The sequence below is a fragment of the Callionymus lyra genome, chromosome 5, assembly GCF_982586985.1.
Source record: "Callionymus lyra chromosome 5, fCalLyr1.hap1.1, whole genome shotgun sequence".
Taxonomy (NCBI): Eukaryota; Metazoa; Chordata; class Actinopteri; order Syngnathiformes; family Callionymidae; genus Callionymus; species Callionymus lyra.
The window spans coordinates 7,627,215-7,647,109 of NC_141822.1; the positions used below are offsets into that span (position 1 = coordinate 7,627,215).

The window sequence follows — 19,895 nt, forward strand, 5'->3', positions numbered from 1 at the left end:
ACCAGTCGTGTATTTCAAAGTGCTACAGAGCGCCAAAAATAACTTTATTAACATTAGATTCTGCCTGTTGGATTTGACTTTACACGGTTTGATTTTAAAACACGAGCGAAACAGTTGCTTCGTAGACACAGCGGGGGATGCGTTCGGACGACAACGGATCATGTGATTTCAAATCGACACACAAATTAAAACCCGACGAGACTGATAAAAGTAAGAGTTTCCATCGACGTGTCCTCGATGAGAATCCATCATCGTCTGTGATCCATAAATGCATTTCAAAAAAGCTTAATCTGAGTAGTTGCTCTTCACACACACGCACACACACACACGCACGGACACACACATTTATGCAAGAAGCTCTTAAATACAATCAATCCCATATACAAATATTTGGAAGAATTTATTTTAAGCCATGTTTAAAAAGTGGGTGTTAAGCTAGTAGTTCTACGCTAAACCGCTCGTCATCTTCGGATGAAGAGCAGAGGGACGTTTTTTTAATTTATTTATAATAAATATCTGAAAATCATGCCGACACAATTCTGATGATCTTTCCCGTCTTCTACTCGTCCAAAAAAACCTGTTCCCGCCATCGTTCCGCTCAGACACTTAGACACAAAAGGCTCAAACTAAGAAGGGATGGTTAGCATTGGTTTCATCGACGGCGTGCGTTTATTGTCCGTTAGAGGAAGTTAAGTTAACTCCACCGACACCGTCTCCTGGTCGAAGGTCCGTAAGACAAAAAGAAAAAAATGTGCTTCAGTTACTTCCAGGTAGGATTTTCAGTCTGTTTACAATCTCCGCAGGGGACGAGGTTCACTTCATGGCTGGGTACTGGCGCTGACCCCCCAGGCGACCCGGGCGCACCCCTCCTGCAGAGGGAGCACTCGTCTGGGGAAAAGAAGAGTGAATTTCTCAAGAGTTGAAGCAGAGAAACTAAGAGGAAAAAAAGAGGCTTCGTACCTGTGTGAACTGTGCAGGGTTATAGAAGGGGACCCCCCCGGTGGGTGGAGCTACCTGGGCAGGATGACTCTGTAACAGGTGAGGTCAAGTCACTGGGGGTCATTTATAACGACATGTTTCTATTTAATGTTATTTTGACCACAGTGTTAATGGGTGAGTCTTGGTGATCCGCAGTGAGGGAAGAGCTTTTTAGTCTCGTGTTTGGATGAGCAACCATGCAACACGACGGGTTAATGAGTCAGTGGGATGGTGGGGGTCCCGCAGAAGTCTCCAGCACGCTTTCATCTCTGAGGTCAGAAACTACCCCCCACTTTATTTACATTTACGCCACATAAAGATCAGCTTAAAATGTATTATTTTTAACTTTTATTTTCACCAACCATTTATCAGAGTATTTTAAAATCAAGAACCTTCTACACAGAAAACACGGAAGTTCATGGTACAGCGGTCCCTCGTTTATTATGGGGGGGACGTTCTGAAAAAAAGGGTCAACGTGACCCAGAGACCCCGAAAACAAATGTGTTTGTGGTATCCTTTGTGTTGCCTTTGTTCCAAGGTCAACGACCCGTCCCTGGCTTCCATAAATACATATGCAGTGGTGGAGGTTTTAGGGATACCACAAACAAATTTGTTTTCGGGTCTCCGGGTCACCTTGACCCTGAGATAACAAAAGGGTTAAACGAAATCCATCACATTTTTTTTTAACTTTATAAACCGACAACATTAATTTTGAACTCATAAACCTAACATTAGATATGAGGTGCCATCTCTCTCAGTAACGGTGACTTGAACAGATCCCGTAATGCTTTGCCGCCCAGCCGACCAATCTAGGCTATTGACCAATTCTGGCAACATGGACGTAGAATTCTAATACAGTATTGTAGCGATCAATCAGGCGTCACTAAATAGAGCAGTGTGTAGAAATGCATGATGGGAGTTCACTGTCTTGTTGGCACCATAAGTAAGGTATTAAAATAGCAAAGATGTAAGAGAAACCATGATAAGCCGAGGGACCGCTGAACTTTTAAACGCCAATACTTGGTAGAAACTCCAGAGGTGACTCAGTGGTGCTGGAGACGACAGGCGGAGGAGCAGGCAGTGATCCTTCGGTGCAAACAGTGAAGCTCGTTGAGATGTGTCGAGTGAGTGGCAGGCGAGAGGTTAAGGAGGAAGAGGACGGACCTTGGCAGTCCCGTTAAAAAGTACCTTGTTTAAATGCTGACTCACTTCGCGTGATAAAGAACTCATTGAGCTAGATCGTGAGAGCTGAAGACGGCAGGCGGGGAATAAAGAATGGACAAAACCCTGCGTTAATAAACTCCCATGCATGATTTGGATCTGCTCTAGTGGACACTTGGAACATTGTTAAACACTTTTATCTCTTTGGAAACATGAGAATTATCAGCAGCATATGAACAGATTTTTTTGGGATGATTGTGAGCAAAACCAAAAATAATACCATGCACATAGTTGTGCTATTAGATAAAGTCACTTTATCAAAGAAGAGCTAGCAGTTAGCAGAGTTTAGCTTCAGCGGCAGCATTAACTTTCACCAGCAGCTGAAGAAGAAAAGTGTTCTCTCACCTCCCCGGACTGTGAGCCGTCAGTCAAGATCGACGGCTCTGGAGCCGGCGGTAACAGCGTTGGGTTGAACATCTGACAAGGAGGGAAAGTAGGTCAAGAGTTAAAATCTATTATTTCTAAAGTCAGTGATTAAATTGTAAAATAATAACCGTGTTTTAAAAATTCATGTGAAACCAGCTCCTTGGAGGAGGTATGCGCCTTCTTGAGCTTTTTTAGTAGTAGTTTTAATTGAAATGTTTGTTTCACACAACACATGCTGGCAACAGTCCTTGGACAGTTTTATTAAGAACTAAACAATATAATAAATGATGATCTTTATTCCTGCACCAGCTGAACACTGTGTGCTCAATTATTAGATACAAGTGATTATTTCGAACACATCATCATTTCTATGTTGCAACCCCGATCTGAACAAACCTGAATCCTTATGGTTTTTAGCAATGAGGTGATGTGTATTTTCTATCGAGGAAAGGTTGTGGACTAATGAGTCCGACGCTCTATATCAAGGTGTGCATAATTATTAACTACCGGTAGCTATTTCTAGATCGATTGATAGACTTTATTAATCCCTCTAGAGATCTCCTTCGGGTAATTGGGTTTCCATTTCGGTACAGCAAGTTTCATAAAAACAAGAACAAAGGACAAACAAAAGAACAAAGTGCAAGTATAAAGAACAAGGATCAAAGGAAAAAGGATTATTAACAAGATTAAAATAGAATTAAAAAAAAAAAAAACTTCCTACTTTCAATCCGCTCCTAAATTCAAAACTATACAAACTAATAGTACGAGGAATGAATGAGTCCCTGAGTCTATTAGTGCTGCATCTGGGGAGGAGCATTCTCCTCCGGCATTGGCAATGAACAAAATGAGCAAGGAGAATAACTGTGAAGGTACCAGGAACCCATTATCCTCCAGTGCTGTCCAGTTGAAACATCAAAACTAGGCTCATATCTGAAGATTGATTTTTTAAAACATTTTATGTATCGATGAGATGAAAGTGACTCGTGACTGGTTTTAAAGTTGAACTATTTTGACCATTATGGGTTGGAAATTAACTCCCAAACCTACTGTTTTTTTACAAGAGACTTTCTCCAGTTGTGCAGGAAAAAGTCTGCGTAATAATAGAGATAATAACCTCAACACCAGGATATTATCATAAGGAAGCCAAAAGCTCACTTTTAATTTCTTAAATCTCAATGTTTGAGATTTTAGTAACAGTTTGGATTCAGTGGATCCTTAGTTGTTCAAAGACAAAATGAATCCTCAGAAATATAACTTTCCTATCTATGAGTTGTGCATTCAGTGAACAAGTGCCCGCAAGTTTGAGAGGATTCTATCTTGCGTGAGTACAAAGATGCATGTGCGGACAACACGACACAAACCTGTGGTGCTGCAGAACTCTGTGGGGAATTCTGCTCCTGATTTCCTCCCTCGCCACCTTCCAAAGGTTGGTGATCAGCAGGAGCTGTCAGAACCACAGACGGGGACAGCAAGTTAACCATCACAGTCTTCTAATGTTTCACCACAGTAGCTCAACACTAACCTGAGCTAGGCACAAACAGGTTGGTGGGCATGGCCATCGGTGCCATGGGAGCAAAGATGTCCGCTGGAGCAGGAGCTAATCCACCGGGATTAGATGTGCGACCGGGGTTCAGGACGTCCACATATCTGCTTCTAGTGCCTGAAAAGGTTTGTATTGTTGATGATATCAACTTTGACAAGACAACATGACGAGTCATCTCACCTGCCCTCCTTGAGTACATGTTGACAGGCGGACCACCGGTGGGAAGAGGAGGTCCGTCTGACGCAGGCATCGGCATCATCCTGGGCATGCCAGGGGGAGGAGGCGGAGGAGGTTTGCTCTGTGGGACACATTCAAACCCAGGGGATTATTCCGTGATGATCATTTTCTTTGTAGCAAAAGAGTAATGACTCCTTCAAGAAACATCTTAAGACCATTTTAATGCTGCTTTTTCTTAAATCTTGGGGTTGCTGAGTTTGTCTCTGTTATCTTTAGTGGGTTTAAGAAAATATCAATATAACGATATATTTTTATTCCCGATACTGTATCGATATTCAATAGCACTGTATCGGTATTTAAAAAAAACAACTTTATTTCACTTCACGACTACAAGATTCAACAGCACCAACTTTATCAACCATCTAAAGACATTTCACGACAAATAATATGAGATAGTTAAGAAAAAAACAAAGACAAAACTAAACAAAGCCATTTTGTATACGAGAGAAACTTTCATTCAACTGCATGAAAGTCAACAATAAAAAACTTTCTGGTTAGTGCTAATGTTAAATTCATCACTGAATCTGCCTCAATACAATAGTTTGTGTTTAATGCTGGTTGAATAAAGGCTGACAGCACTGAGCTCCGTGTGTGTGTGACGTTAACAAGCGAACGCTTCATTAAGTTTAAATCTCACAAACTTCAGGACGATCAATGATGAAACAAAAATACATTTAAAATGTTTAAAAGTTTAGTCATAACACTGTTAAACACTTTACTTACTAACAACCTTTGAAATAACATTTTATTTTAATTCAAAGTTATTAAATCAAGTGATTGAAATTTAAAAAAAAAACAAGACAATTGTAATTTCCTCTGTGCCAAAGTAACAACAAAACCGGCGAAATGGCAGCAATGAGTGAAAAAGAAAGGATGAATCAGAGTCCAGCAGCTTTTAAAGCTGAAGTTTGGACTCAGTTTGTCTTTAAAACAAAGTTTAAAGTTAAACACTGACAGATGCTGCTCCAGGTTGTTTGAGTCTGTTAATGCACTTCATCGATAATATAAGTTTACATTTTTTGTTCATATTTTGAGAAGCACTTTCCTACAAGAACTTTCACATTTGATAAGAGAAAGTATTTGCTCACGCCTTTGTTGTAAAAGCCAGAAAAAGTTTACAGTATCGCAATATATTGTATCGTCACACATGTCGTGATATATATCATGTCAACAGATTCTTGCCAATACAAGAACCAGGGGAAATTTGAAATTTCAGCACAACTACTAGAGTAGATGAACAGAGGTATAAACAAATAAGGCCCTGCAAAGGAAAGCTCAAGTACAGACAGTCCAACTTTTAACTTTCAGTTTCCTTATATTTCAACCAGCTTTTCCTCAGGATCTCTAACCTTCTTTTACATCTTCTGTCATTTAAGTCTCACTCTACTGCGTTGCTAACAAGGAGACACTTTTCCTGTTTAAAATGAATAAATTAACACGGTTTTGTAAGCACTGCCAGGACAAACCTCCTCTTCTGGCTCGTTCAGGTCGATCCATCTCTTCTTCTGATCATCCCACACAATCTACAAAAACACACCATCAGCAACAACAAAACATTTTGCAATTTATGTTGTTTTGACGACTCAAAAAACATACAGATTTGTTTTTATCATCCGGCAAATGAGCTTCGCTCTTCCCCTTCCGAGTCAACCAGTTGAACCAGCCAGCGCCGCCACCACCTCCGCCGCCGCCCTAGATGAACAACACACTCAGTTGTCCATGTAATCATTACAGCAGGGTGATAATGCAGTGAGAAATATAAGGAACCTTTTTAGGAGAATCTCTTTTGGTCTTCTTGGGTTGCTCTTTGCTGGGTTGCTCAGGAATAGGAGGCGGAGACGGATGCATGGCGACTGAATTGCTTCGCTCTCGTCCCCCAGAGTGTGTGGATGATTCTGAGGTTGTGCGCGAGCGACGTGATGACGCCCTTGCAGTCTGAGGAAGAGAAGACAAGTCAGAGATATTAAAAACTTGAAATGTTTAATTCATACATATTTAATTTAAAACATCTCAAAATAAAAAATGATGTTTTCTCTTTTAATCTATATTAATATAGTGCTAGGGACAAGAAACATAAATAATGCATGCGCTTAAAAAAAAAAGTAAAAAATATATGCAATATAGTATAAACAGTATAAATAAATAACGTTTAAAATAATGCATAGAATTAATGTATATAAAAGTAGCAAAAGCTGTCTGATGGCCAGAGAAAAGAAGACGTTTCCAAATCTTTCTGTTCTGCAAAAGTGACAGGTAGGTGACAAAGGTCTGTTAAAATAGAAAATACTCTCTTCAGAATTTGTGTATCAATCTAGAAGATAAATGATGTCATCTTTAGTGCCTTTCAGTGAATAACACATGTTTTTTTTAACTTGATGGTCGGACTCAGTGGTTAAAAAAAAAATGAGCATACGATTGATGAAGAACATATGTGACATTTCTTGATCTAAATTCATTCCAGAATGTTTGGATCAAACTCACCGCATGAACCGAGGACTGTGATGTCGTTCTCGATCTTCTTCCAGGACCCTGTGTAGTTAATGTTGGTCAAATCACAGATCTTGGAAAAACTAAAGAGATTCACACTAAAAAAAAAAAAACTCACCATGTGTTCCATGTAGTCGTAGTAGTCCATCTGAGGCGGGAGACCACCCTGTGTCGGTTGGGAATTCTGCCTCTCTAGTGGGATGTGAGGAGGCTGCTCAATGAGGGGCATGTGACCAGGAGATGAAGGCATGTGTGCAGGAATGTCAGGCGGCGGGTGATTCAAATGAGCCGGTGAGAGCTGCATCTGAGGGACAAACTGTGGGGGCATCTGACTCATTTGAGGAGGCTGCGAGTGCGGATGCATCCCCGGGTACATGTCTTGCTGTTGAGGATGGAAAGGAGGAGGCATAGAAGCGGGAATCTGTGAGGGGGAGACTTGAAGCTGACTCTGTGGTTCACAGGTAGGCATGGGTGGGACTGGGTAAAATTGGGGTGGGTCATTAGGAAGCATATGCTGGGGTGGCGCCACAGTCTCTTGGAGGATAGACGTCGGAGCTGGAAAAAAAACACAAGGTTGAGTGATTCACAAAAAAAAGAAAATTAATAGCATATCCCAGAATACCTGGAGGCATCAGCTGCACTTCCTGTGGTGGCGGACCGGGAAGCAAGGAGCACATCAGAGGGTTGTCAGCGGCGGTACTATCAACCTCGTGAGGGATGTCGTAATTATCTGGTGGCTGGCATAAATCAGAACTGGGGCTGCTGCTTGACAACTGTGTGGGAGTTGCTCTGTCTGCATTGTAAGTCACTGCACCAGTCTGGAAAGAAATAGCCCAACAAATGTTGAGTAAATCAAGAGCTTCATACAGCAACAGAACATGTTTCTGTTTCTCACCCTGATCTGACCGTCCAGCTGTCGGATGTGGATGAGCCACTCCGGCTCATTGAACAACTCTTGCTCCGGCCGCTCCTTCATTTGAGGGTCGAAGACTCGCAGCCTTTCAGACATCTGCGGACGACCGGAGTAAATCTGGATTCTTCAAGCAATCGTCAAAATCCCAACACAAGAAACACACCTGGATAAGTTGATGCAGCAAAACTGGAGAATAGTAGGAAGGCTGCGTGAGGATGGTTCTGGAAATCACTTCGCAGTAGTGGAAGGCCTGAGCACTCAAACCCGCTTCAGCCAGGCGGCATGCATAGATAAACTTGAACACCTAGAAAACAGTCATATTGCATTAATTTCTATTAGTTCTCATTAAGCTTCATAAACATACCTGGAAATTGTGCAAAGAGCAGGGCTGGAAGCCAAGGCACTGAGCATACTCGTAGGCCTCAGTCCTCTGGATGGCTTCATTGGTTGCACATTGTAGAAATGGCAAACTAGTTTTGGGAACAAGAGATTTCGCATGAGACACTAGTTCAGGATTTACATTTGCTTCTTTGGCTGACCTGTGGTTTGCACCAATCAAAACCATCTTGGTGCTCTTCTTAGTGAAAACACCAGGTTCGACCTGAGCCATCATGTAACAGAAGTGAGCTGCTTCCACCAGACCCTTTGAAGCTGCCGAAAAGAAAAGGAGAATCCAAAATGAATGTCAGAGTTTACTTTATGTGTCGTTTCTTTTAGACTTACAGAGCGTGTCCCCCATTGTGGTGATAGTTCGAGTGTCAAGGTCCAGTGTGTTTGTGAGGTTGGACAGCACCATGGCCAAATGAGGGCGCCAGTCACCCCACTTCTCCTCTCCGCAGCACTTAGTCGAGATGAGAAAATTTAGCCAAAAAAACATGCAAATACATTCTCTAAATAAACATCAACTGTATTTTATCCTGCATTACGGCACGTTGCTCACATGAAAGATATTTTACACATTTAAAGAGAACAATTCCCGTTTTACATTTTTGATGATCTCATAATTATGAAAGTTTAAGCTACGTGGTGTTCATGAAATGTGTGTGAAAAGATTGAGGGCGTTAATAAATACGATGATGGAGGAGGAGATATGAGAGAACAGCTGTTGAGACATGGTGTGAAAGTGTGAATAAATAATCACCAGGAGTGACCATGAAGTGTGGCTTTATATTTTCCCTGCTAAACATTGACGACATACTACTTAATTTCTATATAAACACTGAACTTCTTTTTCATTCATGTTTTAATGCTGCGAGCGCTTGTGTATAGACGCGGAAACATGCAGAGGACTAGCGTCTTATTTCATCTCTCTTTTTGGATTAATAACTGTTGTATTTAACCTTGAACGTTGATGATCATTTTCTTTGCAACTCAAGTTGGAAACATTTTCTGTTGAATCTGTTGAACCATTTTCTCTGGTGTGGAGCACTTTCAGTTCATAAATAACACAATGAGCTCATGACTCACACAGAGAATGAATGAGTTGGTTTGTTTCAAGTCTCTTCCACCGAGCTACTTCACCTGTAAATTATCTTGTTTGCTTTCCTAACTGGCTTAGTGCAAAGGAAAAAAACACAACTGAAGTATAAACATGCACCTCAAAGTCTTGTTATTAATGTACTTTTTGTGCTTCACAGTTTCCAAAAAGGACATTTGGAACTGAATATAGACTGGTAATGCTGCTCCCTGATTAAAATTTCTGCTGTTACCAGAAGTCTCATTATTTAACGTTTCAATTCTGGCTCGGGAATTTGTTATACGTTTTGTTATAGGGTAAATGCTAACAAAAATACCTTGGCAGCGTCAAGGAGCTTTAATTGATTATATATTTTTTGTGTAACTTTTTAAGTTATGATTTAGACTAAATATGTGTTACCGACAAGAGCTGATGTTAAAATAATTGAAATAAAAGTGCACTTTACTCTTCTTTTGAATTAATTATTGGATTTTGTGATTACAATGCGACTAATCTTGATTTATCAGAGAAATATTGTTGTTTATTGATATTATAATGTTATTGATTTTTTAAATTATCGCCCAGGTCTAAATTTGAAGCAAGATATCTTAAACGAGGCTTTAAAACTTACGGTGGCTGACGCAGGCATCCTTCCTGACATCAACTGATACACGGTCTGAAGAGGGTCATTGATGGGCAAGCTGTTAGCAAACCTGAGGAAGAGAGACATTCCATTATACATCCGTTTCTACACGTTTTACTTGAATATAATGTTACCTCGTCATGACACGTGCGTGTGTCCTACTGTCCATTTTACTGGCTAGAAGAAGAGCATGACCCCAGAGCCCACCCTTCATTGCAGCTTCAAGAGCGTCCTAAAAACAATCAAAATTTTAAAAAAAATGTAGATCCCAATTGTGACTTCAAAACATTTAAAAAGATCTGTACCTTTTTTCGTCCAAATAGCAGCAGCTCCCTGAATCTCTCGGTTTCTTTACCAACATTTTCTGGTACAGTCATGAATGTGTCAGAAAGCAGAGAGAGAGGTCTGGCTCCAGGCTCCTCTTCGGCACATGACAGTGGTTCTTTGTTAAAATCGATCAAGTTTGCTTCATTTGGACTTTTGCCTGGGAGCCACACGGAGCGATGTTCCTTGAGCAAGAGGTCTGCGATGTCTGTGCCGACAACCGTCTAGAGAGAAAGAGTGCAGCAACAAAAAAGATTTAATCGTCTACAATTTAGTTTAAAAACCTCCTGGGCACCACAGGGACAAATAATATTTATGAAGTCATTGTGCTGAGCATCATGCATTCCTGTTGTATATAATTGTAACAATCATATGACAGTTTAAAATTCTTTTCTTACTCCATTCTGTCTGCAGAGCAAAATGATGAAGTCCCACAGTAGGCAAGCAGAGTCTTTGTCCAAGAGATTGTCGTCTCTGGAGCATTCCAGTGCTTTTTTCTGGCAGTATTTTATGACATCCACTTTATGGGTTTCCTCCCTGATGATCAGTTAACAAAGGGTAAGACAGGAGGTTAACAATTGAAAGTAATTGATAAAAAAAGAAAATGGTAAGACAACACATTTAAAAAAAAGTATTCATCACTCTTTTCACCTAAAGCAGAGAATCTCTGTGATAGAAGTATAACTAGGATGTGTTCATTTTGGTAAAAAGAGCTACAAATAAAAAAAACAACTATAGTGCACCTACTTGACAAGAGGTCCCGGGAAGGATCGCAGTTCTTCCTGAAACGGTGTATCCTGTAGCATCGCCTGTTAGTACGAAACAACAGCAGCCGTTAGAGAATCTTTCTGTGATAAACCACTAGGGCCAAGTATCTCAGCCAGTTTCCTAAATCGATCCAATTTCGATTCATAAGGTTCTGAATCGATCAATTTTAATTTACTTTAGAATCTGCTCTTGAATAATTAAAATGGCTTAAGTGTTTTACAATGACATTTTTTATCTCTTTCACTTCATGCATGCTCTGCCCTCTACTCACTGTCACTATGGGTCACCTCCTGAGGTAAGATTTGGAATGTTTCACATGTTCATACATCCCGGGAATAGTGGTTTCAGTCACATGTTTACAGTGCACCATGATGTGGTGTAGTGCAGGCACCTGACCAAGCCTTTTGAAGCTTCAATTTCTACTACCAAGTAAGGCATTTACCGTCCGTTATCCTGATGGACAGAGGAGAATCTGCTAGTGAGGTCAGTGATTCTCTTAATGTTTCGTCTTGGGCTGCTTATTTTTGGAATCCAACGTTAGCGCAGTGTGATACCTTGTCAAGACGGTTCTGAGCGTGTATGTTATGCAGGCTTGTAAGCTTCAACTGGAGATAAACGTGCTGCTACGCGATGACATGCAAATCTATCCCATTCTCTAATAATCAATAATGTAATGCGATTTAATTAAATCTTTACCCAGCCTTGTCAACATCCTAAAAGGAAATCTGACAAACCTCCATGCTGTGGATCTCAACAAGGGCTGGTTGTCCATCTGAAGGAAGATTGGGCAGAACTTGGACTAGAAAACCACCAGGACTGAAGCGAGCACAACGGTGAGGCTTGGTAAACATCTCTGTAGCTGCAGGACAAGGAGGGGCTGGAGAAAAAAATACAAGTATGACTAATAATATAATCAAAACATTAAACAAGGGATGAGGAACAAGTATTACGTTGCTCAGGGGCGACCCAGGTGCTGTCAGCTGTGTACTCAGAAGGGTACAGGTACTGGCTGTAGTTTTGAGAAGCATCAGGTTGGTTCGGATACTGTGCATAGGAATAATCTACAGCCAGAGTGGACGATGTGGTATCATAGACAGCTGACACCAAGTCAGGCTGACTCCTGTAAACCTGGCTCTGAAAGAGAAACAGTAGAAAGATATCAATGCCAAGAGGACAGGTCCATTATTTAGTACATAAGAAACAGCACAGTAGGTATCACCGTCAACACATACAAAGAAAATGTCCAAAAAACCATCACATTTTTCCTGTGAAATTATAAATATATTCTCTACAGCAAAGTCAACACTACTATATTTCTACTTCACTTGACAAAAACGCAGCTTTACAAGCAATGTGATGTATTTAGGCTACACAACACATCACAATTAATATTTTTCATTTTGAAAATATGTGACAATACAACAACTTGTCCATCTGAAGTATAAAGACATTTTTTAAGTAAATAGAAATTTCCCAAAGGCCGTTTAAATTACAATAATCTAATAATAAGTAAGGCATTGCAAGGTGGATCTATTAAGTGAAACTCCCAACAGAACCATAAATACAGATTAATTTAATCAGAAATGTAATACACTATAGATATAGACTGAGAAGGCCATCTTGGACAAAGTAAGGAAGCAAAGTAACCGAGTAGAATAATCAAACATGGGACTTTCATTTGAGGTTTAATCCTTAATCTGCTTACTGTTTTCTGAAAACAAAAGACTGGGTTTAATTACAGGAAAGTGTGTCACATTCACCTGCTGAGACCTGGAGCTGAAACTGCCCTGTCTGCTGTGTTGGCTCCTGGAGCTATGTGCACTGTGTGCCGACTGCTCGCTGTGAACACTATGCCGGTCGAAGTCGTCACCGTACGCTTCTCCACGTCTGCGATAGTCGTCATCGAAGCTGGCGTCATAGCCAGGGTAATACCTCCACTGATCGTCGAAACCCTCTTTTCTGTGGGAACAGATTTTGACTTCAGAAAGTGCTTCTTTTTTATTTATTTCATAGACAACTTCCTAGGTGGTTATCTATCAATGTCCAGATGTAGAAATCAAAGCAGAAATCTGAATTTACTGAACCTGTCCGTATTACAAAACATGAGATTTATGTGCATGAATTAATTTGATCCCAGTAAATGTCTTCCGGTCACAGCACAAGGTGTTTGCGTGAACATAAACCCGAGTGTTTTAATCTGCGTACCTGGCTGGATACACCTGTTGGTTATAGTAGTCTCTGTTCCTGTAGCCATCACCGTAGTTCGCCCAGTAAGCCTGATCATAGTACCCTCTTTGTTGAACTCTGGGGTCATACTGTCCATAGTTGTATCCTGGAACTACAACAGGAAAATATCAGTATCCTTGAACTTTATTAACCAATGCTCTGCAAACGGCCGAGTACTGAAACTGAATTACCGCTGTAGTCGTAGCGCTTTGCGTAGTCAGCGCTATAATATTCATTATAGGCACTTGGATTTGGTCTGGGGTACTCTTCGGGGTAACCATGCCTGTGTAAGACAAGCATACAGTGAGTATTTCAGGGGGGAAAAACACTTATTAATCTGTATAGCTAACCTGGAGGATGGCCTGTCAGAGTACTGACTAGTCCTGGAACTTGGCCTCTCTGGTTGAGGTTCCCTGTACTGGTAGTTTGGATCCCGGTAAGCTGGGTTTGATGCTTCATATCTTCCGTACCAAGCTTCTCGGTTTCTGTATGTCCCATCCTGGAAAATCATACGATGAAACAATAATACTATTAACTATTCAAGCAAAGCATGAATGCTTTTGTATTAACATTGATTATTTAAGAATGTTTAAGAATTTGAAAAACCTCATGCAGGCAATGAACAATTCAAAGCACTTTCCTTGAGTGGCTACAAAACATTTAAACCCTCTTTAAGTCAATAAGAGATAAGATAAACAAGAAAAGCACTCAGACGAAGATTACCAATAAATGCAGTGTAAAATCAAACCAATAAAACAACTTTCAAGAGCCTTGTTGGTTGTAGCAAAAATAAAACAACCCAACCCTATTATCTTATCATCACTAAGTTTCTATATTCAGTAACAACACATTTGTCATTGTATTCACAACAAGACGTTATTTTATTACCAAAATGTATGAATGTATTTTCTCTTTACTAAATTTGGTGAGATTTACAATGAAATACAATCGGAACATTTGGGTCGTTGAAAATCTTGGGAAAAAATAAAATAAATATCTTACATTATAATATTGCTGAGCTCTCGGATCACCAGGGGGGTAGTGAGCAGGAGGGTAATATTCTCCGTAGCTTCCATAGTAGCCACCATACATCTGCCCTTGGCCTGGAGGAGGAGGAGGTCCATAACCTTGCTGGCTCCCTGCAGATGAGGGTGGTCGTGGTGGTTCTGCTGATGGTGGAGGAGCTGCAGAAGGGGCTGGACCTTGAGGTCCTGCAGCAGCAACAGCAGGAGGAGGTTGAACATTTGCAGGAGCTCCCTGAACTGCATACTGGCCAGAAGGAGGTGCTGCTGCGCTCACTGGTGCGGACACATTTTGCTGAGGTGGCAGAGCATCCAAAGTTCTGACTGGGGCAACCGGCGGTTGTTGGTTGTGTGCCACTGCTTGCGAAGGCAGTGGCTGAACTTGAGTGGCAGACAAAGAAGTTGGGGTCTGGACAGGGGCATTGGCCTCCCTTCTTGCCCCCTGCTTTGCATCTTTGGTAACCTGTAGGTAAAACCCATTACAAGGCTGTGGAGACTCGTGTAAAGAGGAAGGATTGCTGGCGGCTTGATTTTGAGTTTGTGATTGGTGCATAGAGAAATCAAGCAGTTGATAATTTGACGACTGGTTTTGATTAGAGATAGGCGTAGCAAAGTAAGAGGATTGAGAATTGACTTGAGGAGCAAAGCGATCGTCCCCACTCGATGACTGGCCTCTGGACAGGGCAGGGCGGACTTGCTGGGAGTCCAGCGTGGCAGTGGTTTCCGACGAGGTCTTGACTGTGTTGTCACATGTCAGATTGAGTGGAACATTCGTACAGAGCAGAGAATTCAAGCTTGCTTGTCCAGGCACATATAGTGGATTCTGATTAGAAGATATTAACGGTGGCTGTGAGGCTGCGACACCCTGCACAAGTTCAAGTGACCTAATAGTTGCATTAGCCTCTGTAAGGTTCTGTTGAGAAGCCGCTGGGGCGAGCGCAGTCGGGGGAATCACATTGTAATTGGACACGGGAGGAGCAATTAAAACAGGCTGATGCAGCGAATCAGAAACAAGAAGAGATGCGTAGCCCAGATTGTCTTGCAGGTCAACTGGTTGTCCTTCACTCACCTTTGGAGGGTTCTCTAGGTTTTCTAAGTGTGGGTGGGGTGTTGTGGGAGCAACCTGTGGTGGGTGAGGATCCGCTGGGGCGTCTTCTGGAGGTTGAATAACATCTACGCTCGGCTCTCGTAAAGGCGCAAGAACAGTCGGGGCTGCAGGAGCTAAGAGAATGTTTACGCCCAGGCTGGTGGGGTCACTCTGAGCCCAGAGTGTAGTGGCAGGACTTTCGCACGGTCGATTTGCTCCAAAGGCCCTAGATGAAGGCCGTGAGAGAGAATAAAGAACTGGGTGTGTCAATGGAGGCCCACCGCTGCCATCCCCTTCAGAAAGGGATGGACCTGGGCTGAATATATTCTCCATATTATCTGGGGGTTGCTCCAGGTTACCAGTGGTGGTATTAGGTGCACCTTCAACTACCATATTTGCACGATCAACTTCAACAGGTCTGACTCCAACACCATGCAAGCGCACTGGTTCAAAAGAGCTATTAGCACTGGCCTGAAAGATACCCGTTGGTTTAGGAGGACTAGGTGTGGGTTGCCACATCTGCTCCAATGTACTCGGGTGTGTGCCAGCAGGGGATGTATCTATCTGTTCAAAGTAGCCTCCAGTGGCAGGTGACAGGTTAGCATCCTCTGTCAAACGAGGGCTTTCCTGTTGGATAAAAGTGCCAACAACACCCTGGTGTCTGCGGGAGCCACTTGCACTCCCGTGACTCATATTACTGTAGTTGGACGACACGCTGGCAGATCTAACGGGTCTTGGAACAGAATCAGGAGTTTCCAAATTGGGCCCCGTTTCAAAAGTGTCTGTATCTTGCGTGGCCGAAGCAGTTGGGCTCGTTTGTTTGTCACTTGGTAATACTTCCTGGTTTGGAACACATTCTAAATTCTCCACATGGTCATAGTGAGACTCATGGGAATTATGGGCCACTGCCTGTGGTGGGGTCACATCACTCGTGTATGGTACTTGTGAACTGATTTGGTGGGAAGCCCCTTGGTATTCCAATGCAACACCCACATGTCCACTATCAGCATAATCACCAGCTTGGGGGATGCTGAAATGCTGAAAAGACTCAGGAACACCATTGACTGGTTTATTCCTGTCTCCACAAAGTGTTTCCTCGTTCTCTACATCGTTGTTATTAAAAAACATAGAGAGAGACCCAGAATCATGAGAGTATGCAACTGCAGCAGAGGCCGAACTTTGTGGCGGCACAGAGTCAGGTACATGTGGAGATTCTGTATGGGGCGGCTGATGGTCAGGACGTGTGCCCATTTGGTGATACCCCGAGTCCTGTGGGGGTTGATTAAACCAAGAGTCAGGGGGCGCCGCACTCTGACTCATGTAGCTCTGTGGTTGGAAGTGCGCATTTTGTAGTTGGGGCACATTAGGAACAGACCATTGACTGCTGGTCGCGTTTACAGGGTTTTGGGGTGCATGAGAAGATACGGGGGGATGACCAGGTTGTTGTGGTGGTGATGCCAAAGTATTGTGAAGTGGTGATGGAGTGTTGGAGGGATACATCCGAGTTTGAGGTTGTATATTGAAAGACTGTGGTGGAGGGTCATTGGTCGGTTGGAAATAGTTCTGAACCGATGGAGGCCGACTTCTGTGATCAGGGCTCCACTGCGAAGCAGACGTGGTGGGAGGCACTGGCTGAAAGGGCACAGGCTGTGGTGTCGTTCGACTTTGAAAGTCAGGATTGAGTGGTATCTGACTTTGGGTCGGAACCGAAGATGGTTGATCCGGAGGATTCGATGGCATCTGCTCTCTTGAATTGAAATAGCCAGTTTCATTATTCGAGGAAGCATATCCTGCCAGACCTGGCGCTGGATAAGCACTCGTTGGGACTGTAGCCAGAGGATTGAAAAGGGTGACACCAGGCACGGGCATTGGGGGGAGTCCACTTGGAGCTGCAGCACCTAGGTCACTCATTTGAGGTTGTGGAGGCAGACCAGCGCTTGGCTGAGAGTACATTGTGTTGGTTGATGGTAGTGGTGGTGTACTTGTGGGCATTGTTGGTAAACCCATCGGAGTGGTCGCCCTCACAAAACCAAATGGGTCCGTCATCGGTTGCGAGGGAGGCGGACCCGAGGCCATAGGTGGCGCCGCATGCTTAAAAGGTCTAGTCCTCCGGAACATATTGGGTCCAGAAGGTGGAGGACCAGATGCCCCCGGTGGTCCATTCGAAGGATGTGGTTGCATGGCTTCGGTCAACCAACCAGCTTTAGTTTTCGCTCAAGATGACAGTCAGTCGTTGCTGGGCAGAAAACAAAGAGTAGTCAGATAAACAGACAGAACAGGCCTCTTTATAGAACTCAGCACACCTTTGTTTGAGCAGCCAGGAACAGCAAACGTACAACGTGGCATCCTTACGATGAGGTACATCACATCGACGAATATTGCAGTGATTCCAAAAAAACTTTGCAGTCAACAAAGTGTTTTTTAAACCATGTTTCCTAGTTACATATAACGTTTTGTAATTCAATAGTATGTTTTCAGTTTTGGTTAAAAGCTTCAATAAATAAATAAAGACAACAACAAAACAAATTCAATATTTTTAGTTGTACGCTACGATGACATTGAAAGCTCAATCGCTAGAACCTTTTAGATGTTTCAAATTATTCATTTGATAAATGATGACAATAGAATGAAGGCAAAATGACCAAAGATTCCAGATTTGTATCAATGCAGTTAATGAGTGTAAGAAACCCTTTAATCAATTACGTGACATGTGGTACGTGTTCCAAAATAAACATTACGAAATACAGAAATTGTTTATAACTTAAAATGACCTATATATATACAAAAAAGAATAAACTGTTAAATGTCAAATGGGGGGGTTGACATTTGCTTCACTGTGTGTCAAATCCAATCACAACTAGCATTGACAGCTTCTGGAGTTGAATAATAAAGACATCCTATCCTAATGATATTAAAACCCTAAACTCAGGTACGACACAAGGTTTGAAATCGAAAACCTCTGCTAAGCTTCTCGAGAGTCCAGAGTCCTGGCTAACGGTATCGCTTCACCGTCCTTCACGCCATAAGCAGCCGAACACGGATGTCCAAAAAGTATCTCAAATAAAGACCGCATTGAAGGCGTATAAACGTGGTTTTAATGACGTGGCAATGTTGTTGTTTTATTCGTGCAGCACCGACGGAAGTATTTACAACTTGCCCGTCAGCCGGTCGGCATATTTGAACAGGTTCGACGTCTGGTCAGCTAGTTTTAGCATCGGTTAGCACTGCCTGCTAACTAGCCTCTGCTAACACACGTATACGCGTTTAAAAAGCCCGATATCGAGTTTTTTTTATCACCAGTGTCTGAATATTATCGACGCCGAAAGACGCGCGCCCTTACCCGCTGCTGTTGAGTGAGTAAAATCAAAGGAAAGCCTTACAAATGTGCAGGACGGTGAGTTTGACAGACCGCCACCATCTTCAGCGAACACATCCTACTGAGCGACGTGTACATGCAGCGTCACGGTGCAAACAACGCTTGCGTCATCAGTGGGCGGCGCTTGTTCAAGGTAACTTGTGCGACGCAGAATTCTAGATTAAAAGTAGGAATTTACACATCTAGTGCAGTTTAAATGAGGTTTTTCCTCGGTCAGGGACTGAAAGGAACCCAAATAGATTGTGAGAGTTTGATCTACTAAAAAGTATTAAGTTTATCTTTAGTTCCCTGCTAAGAATTTTGATCTGTTTGCACTTTTTATGTGCATAAGTTGACTTTTAAGTTATTTTTTACTTTGTCCTTTGTGAGTATTTATTGCCCATCAAAATAATTGGAGTGAATAATAAGATCATATTTAAAAATTTTTTTCTTATTGTTGATTTTTGCTCATGACTTGAATGCTTGTTACTACAGTCACAGTTGATACTGTGTGAAGATGAATGGCCTGAACTGCTTTAGACTCACCTTTTCTCTCATATATCGTCCTAAACCTGCTTATTTTTAAGTTACTTCTAATGAAACGTCTTATTATTTTAACCAGTATCCTTTATTATAATTATATTTTGAAAAATCGTTGTTTTTAGCATGCAGCCCTAAATCTACTTGCAAAAAATGATGTATGATGATGATAATAATAATTATTAATATTATTATTATTTTCATTATTATTATGTTTATTATTATTATTATTATTGTTATTTTTAGTATGATGATTAGATTGGATATACTTTATAAATCCCCCTGGAGATCTCCTTCGGGAAATCGGGATGACTATTATGATTCTTCTTCTTCTTCTTCTTTATTATAATAATAATAATTATTAATATTATTATTATTATTATATGCATTTCCCTTTTTCAAAATGATTTGTACGAAAACAGAATCATAGTATCATAACTGAGCTGTTTGTTCATTGTTATTTCTGCTGCACAACTTTCATTGTGTATTGAGCACATTCATATATTTTAATGCATTTCAAATGTATTACTTTAGAACTCTGATTTATATGCATCTGGTAAAATAGATTGTTTGTTTTTTTCATATTCGTAAGATCAACCTTCGGCCTCACATCACAAAGCTACATTTCCTATTTTGTCCATCGGGTGGCGCTAGTGCATCGCGGTGTACCTTACGACTTCTTGTTCGTAATTCAGAATGAACCAGAATCAGAAACTTGTATTCAATTCA

At 41.7% G+C, this 19,895-nt stretch overlaps 1 protein-coding gene across 5 annotated transcripts; it reads right to left on the reverse strand.

Annotated features, from left to right (window-relative positions):
- Positions 1–8: 8 nt before the first annotated feature.
- Positions 9–18,724, reverse strand: sec16a (SEC16 homolog A, endoplasmic reticulum export factor). 5 transcript variants are annotated; one of them, XM_087790672.1, is made up of 31 exons: positions 18,652–18,724; positions 14,165–17,507; positions 13,513–13,661; positions 13,354–13,445; positions 13,142–13,274; positions 12,697–12,895; positions 11,887–12,070; positions 11,671–11,813; positions 10,916–10,977; positions 10,567–10,705; positions 10,150–10,392; positions 9,979–10,076; positions 9,833–9,914; positions 8,469–8,586; positions 8,285–8,396; positions 8,110–8,215; positions 7,909–8,049; positions 7,728–7,841; positions 7,455–7,650; positions 6,951–7,387; positions 6,827–6,874; positions 6,113–6,280; positions 5,942–6,037; positions 5,812–5,868; positions 4,289–4,406; positions 4,088–4,225; positions 3,927–4,009; positions 2,545–2,616; positions 2,167–2,226; positions 961–1,029; positions 9–888 (listed from the first exon to the last, which is right to left on the reverse strand). In XM_087790672.1, exons 2-31 carry the CDS (start codon positions 17,450–17,452, stop codon positions 814–816), a joined length of 7,020 nt encoding a protein of 2,339 aa, XP_087646798.1. In that variant the 5' UTR covers positions 17,453–17,507; positions 18,652–18,724; the 3' UTR covers positions 9–813. The 5 variants fall into 5 exon arrangements, with proteins under 5 accessions (XP_087646798.1, XP_087646800.1, XP_087646797.1 ...); XM_087790674.1 differs by having other exon boundaries at positions 13,142–13,268; positions 18,612–18,713; XM_087790671.1 differs by having other exon boundaries at positions 18,612–18,713.
- Positions 18,725–19,895: the final 1,171 nt, after the last annotated feature.

Bases quoted from the DNA above. Each gene is read 5' to 3' on its own strand.
- sec16a (XM_087790672.1), bottom strand. From the start codon at position 17,452: ATGCAACCACATCCTTCGAATGGACCACCGGGGGCATCTGGTCCTCCA. The intron at 13,662-14,164 runs GTAAGATATTTA...ATGATTTTCCAG, and splicing joins GAGCTCAGCAATATTATAAT to GATGGGACATACAGAAACCG. The intron at 11,814-11,886 runs GTAATACTTGTT...TTTTTTCTCCAG, and splicing joins CTGGGTCGCCCCTGAGCAAC to CCCCTCCTTGTCCTGCAGCT.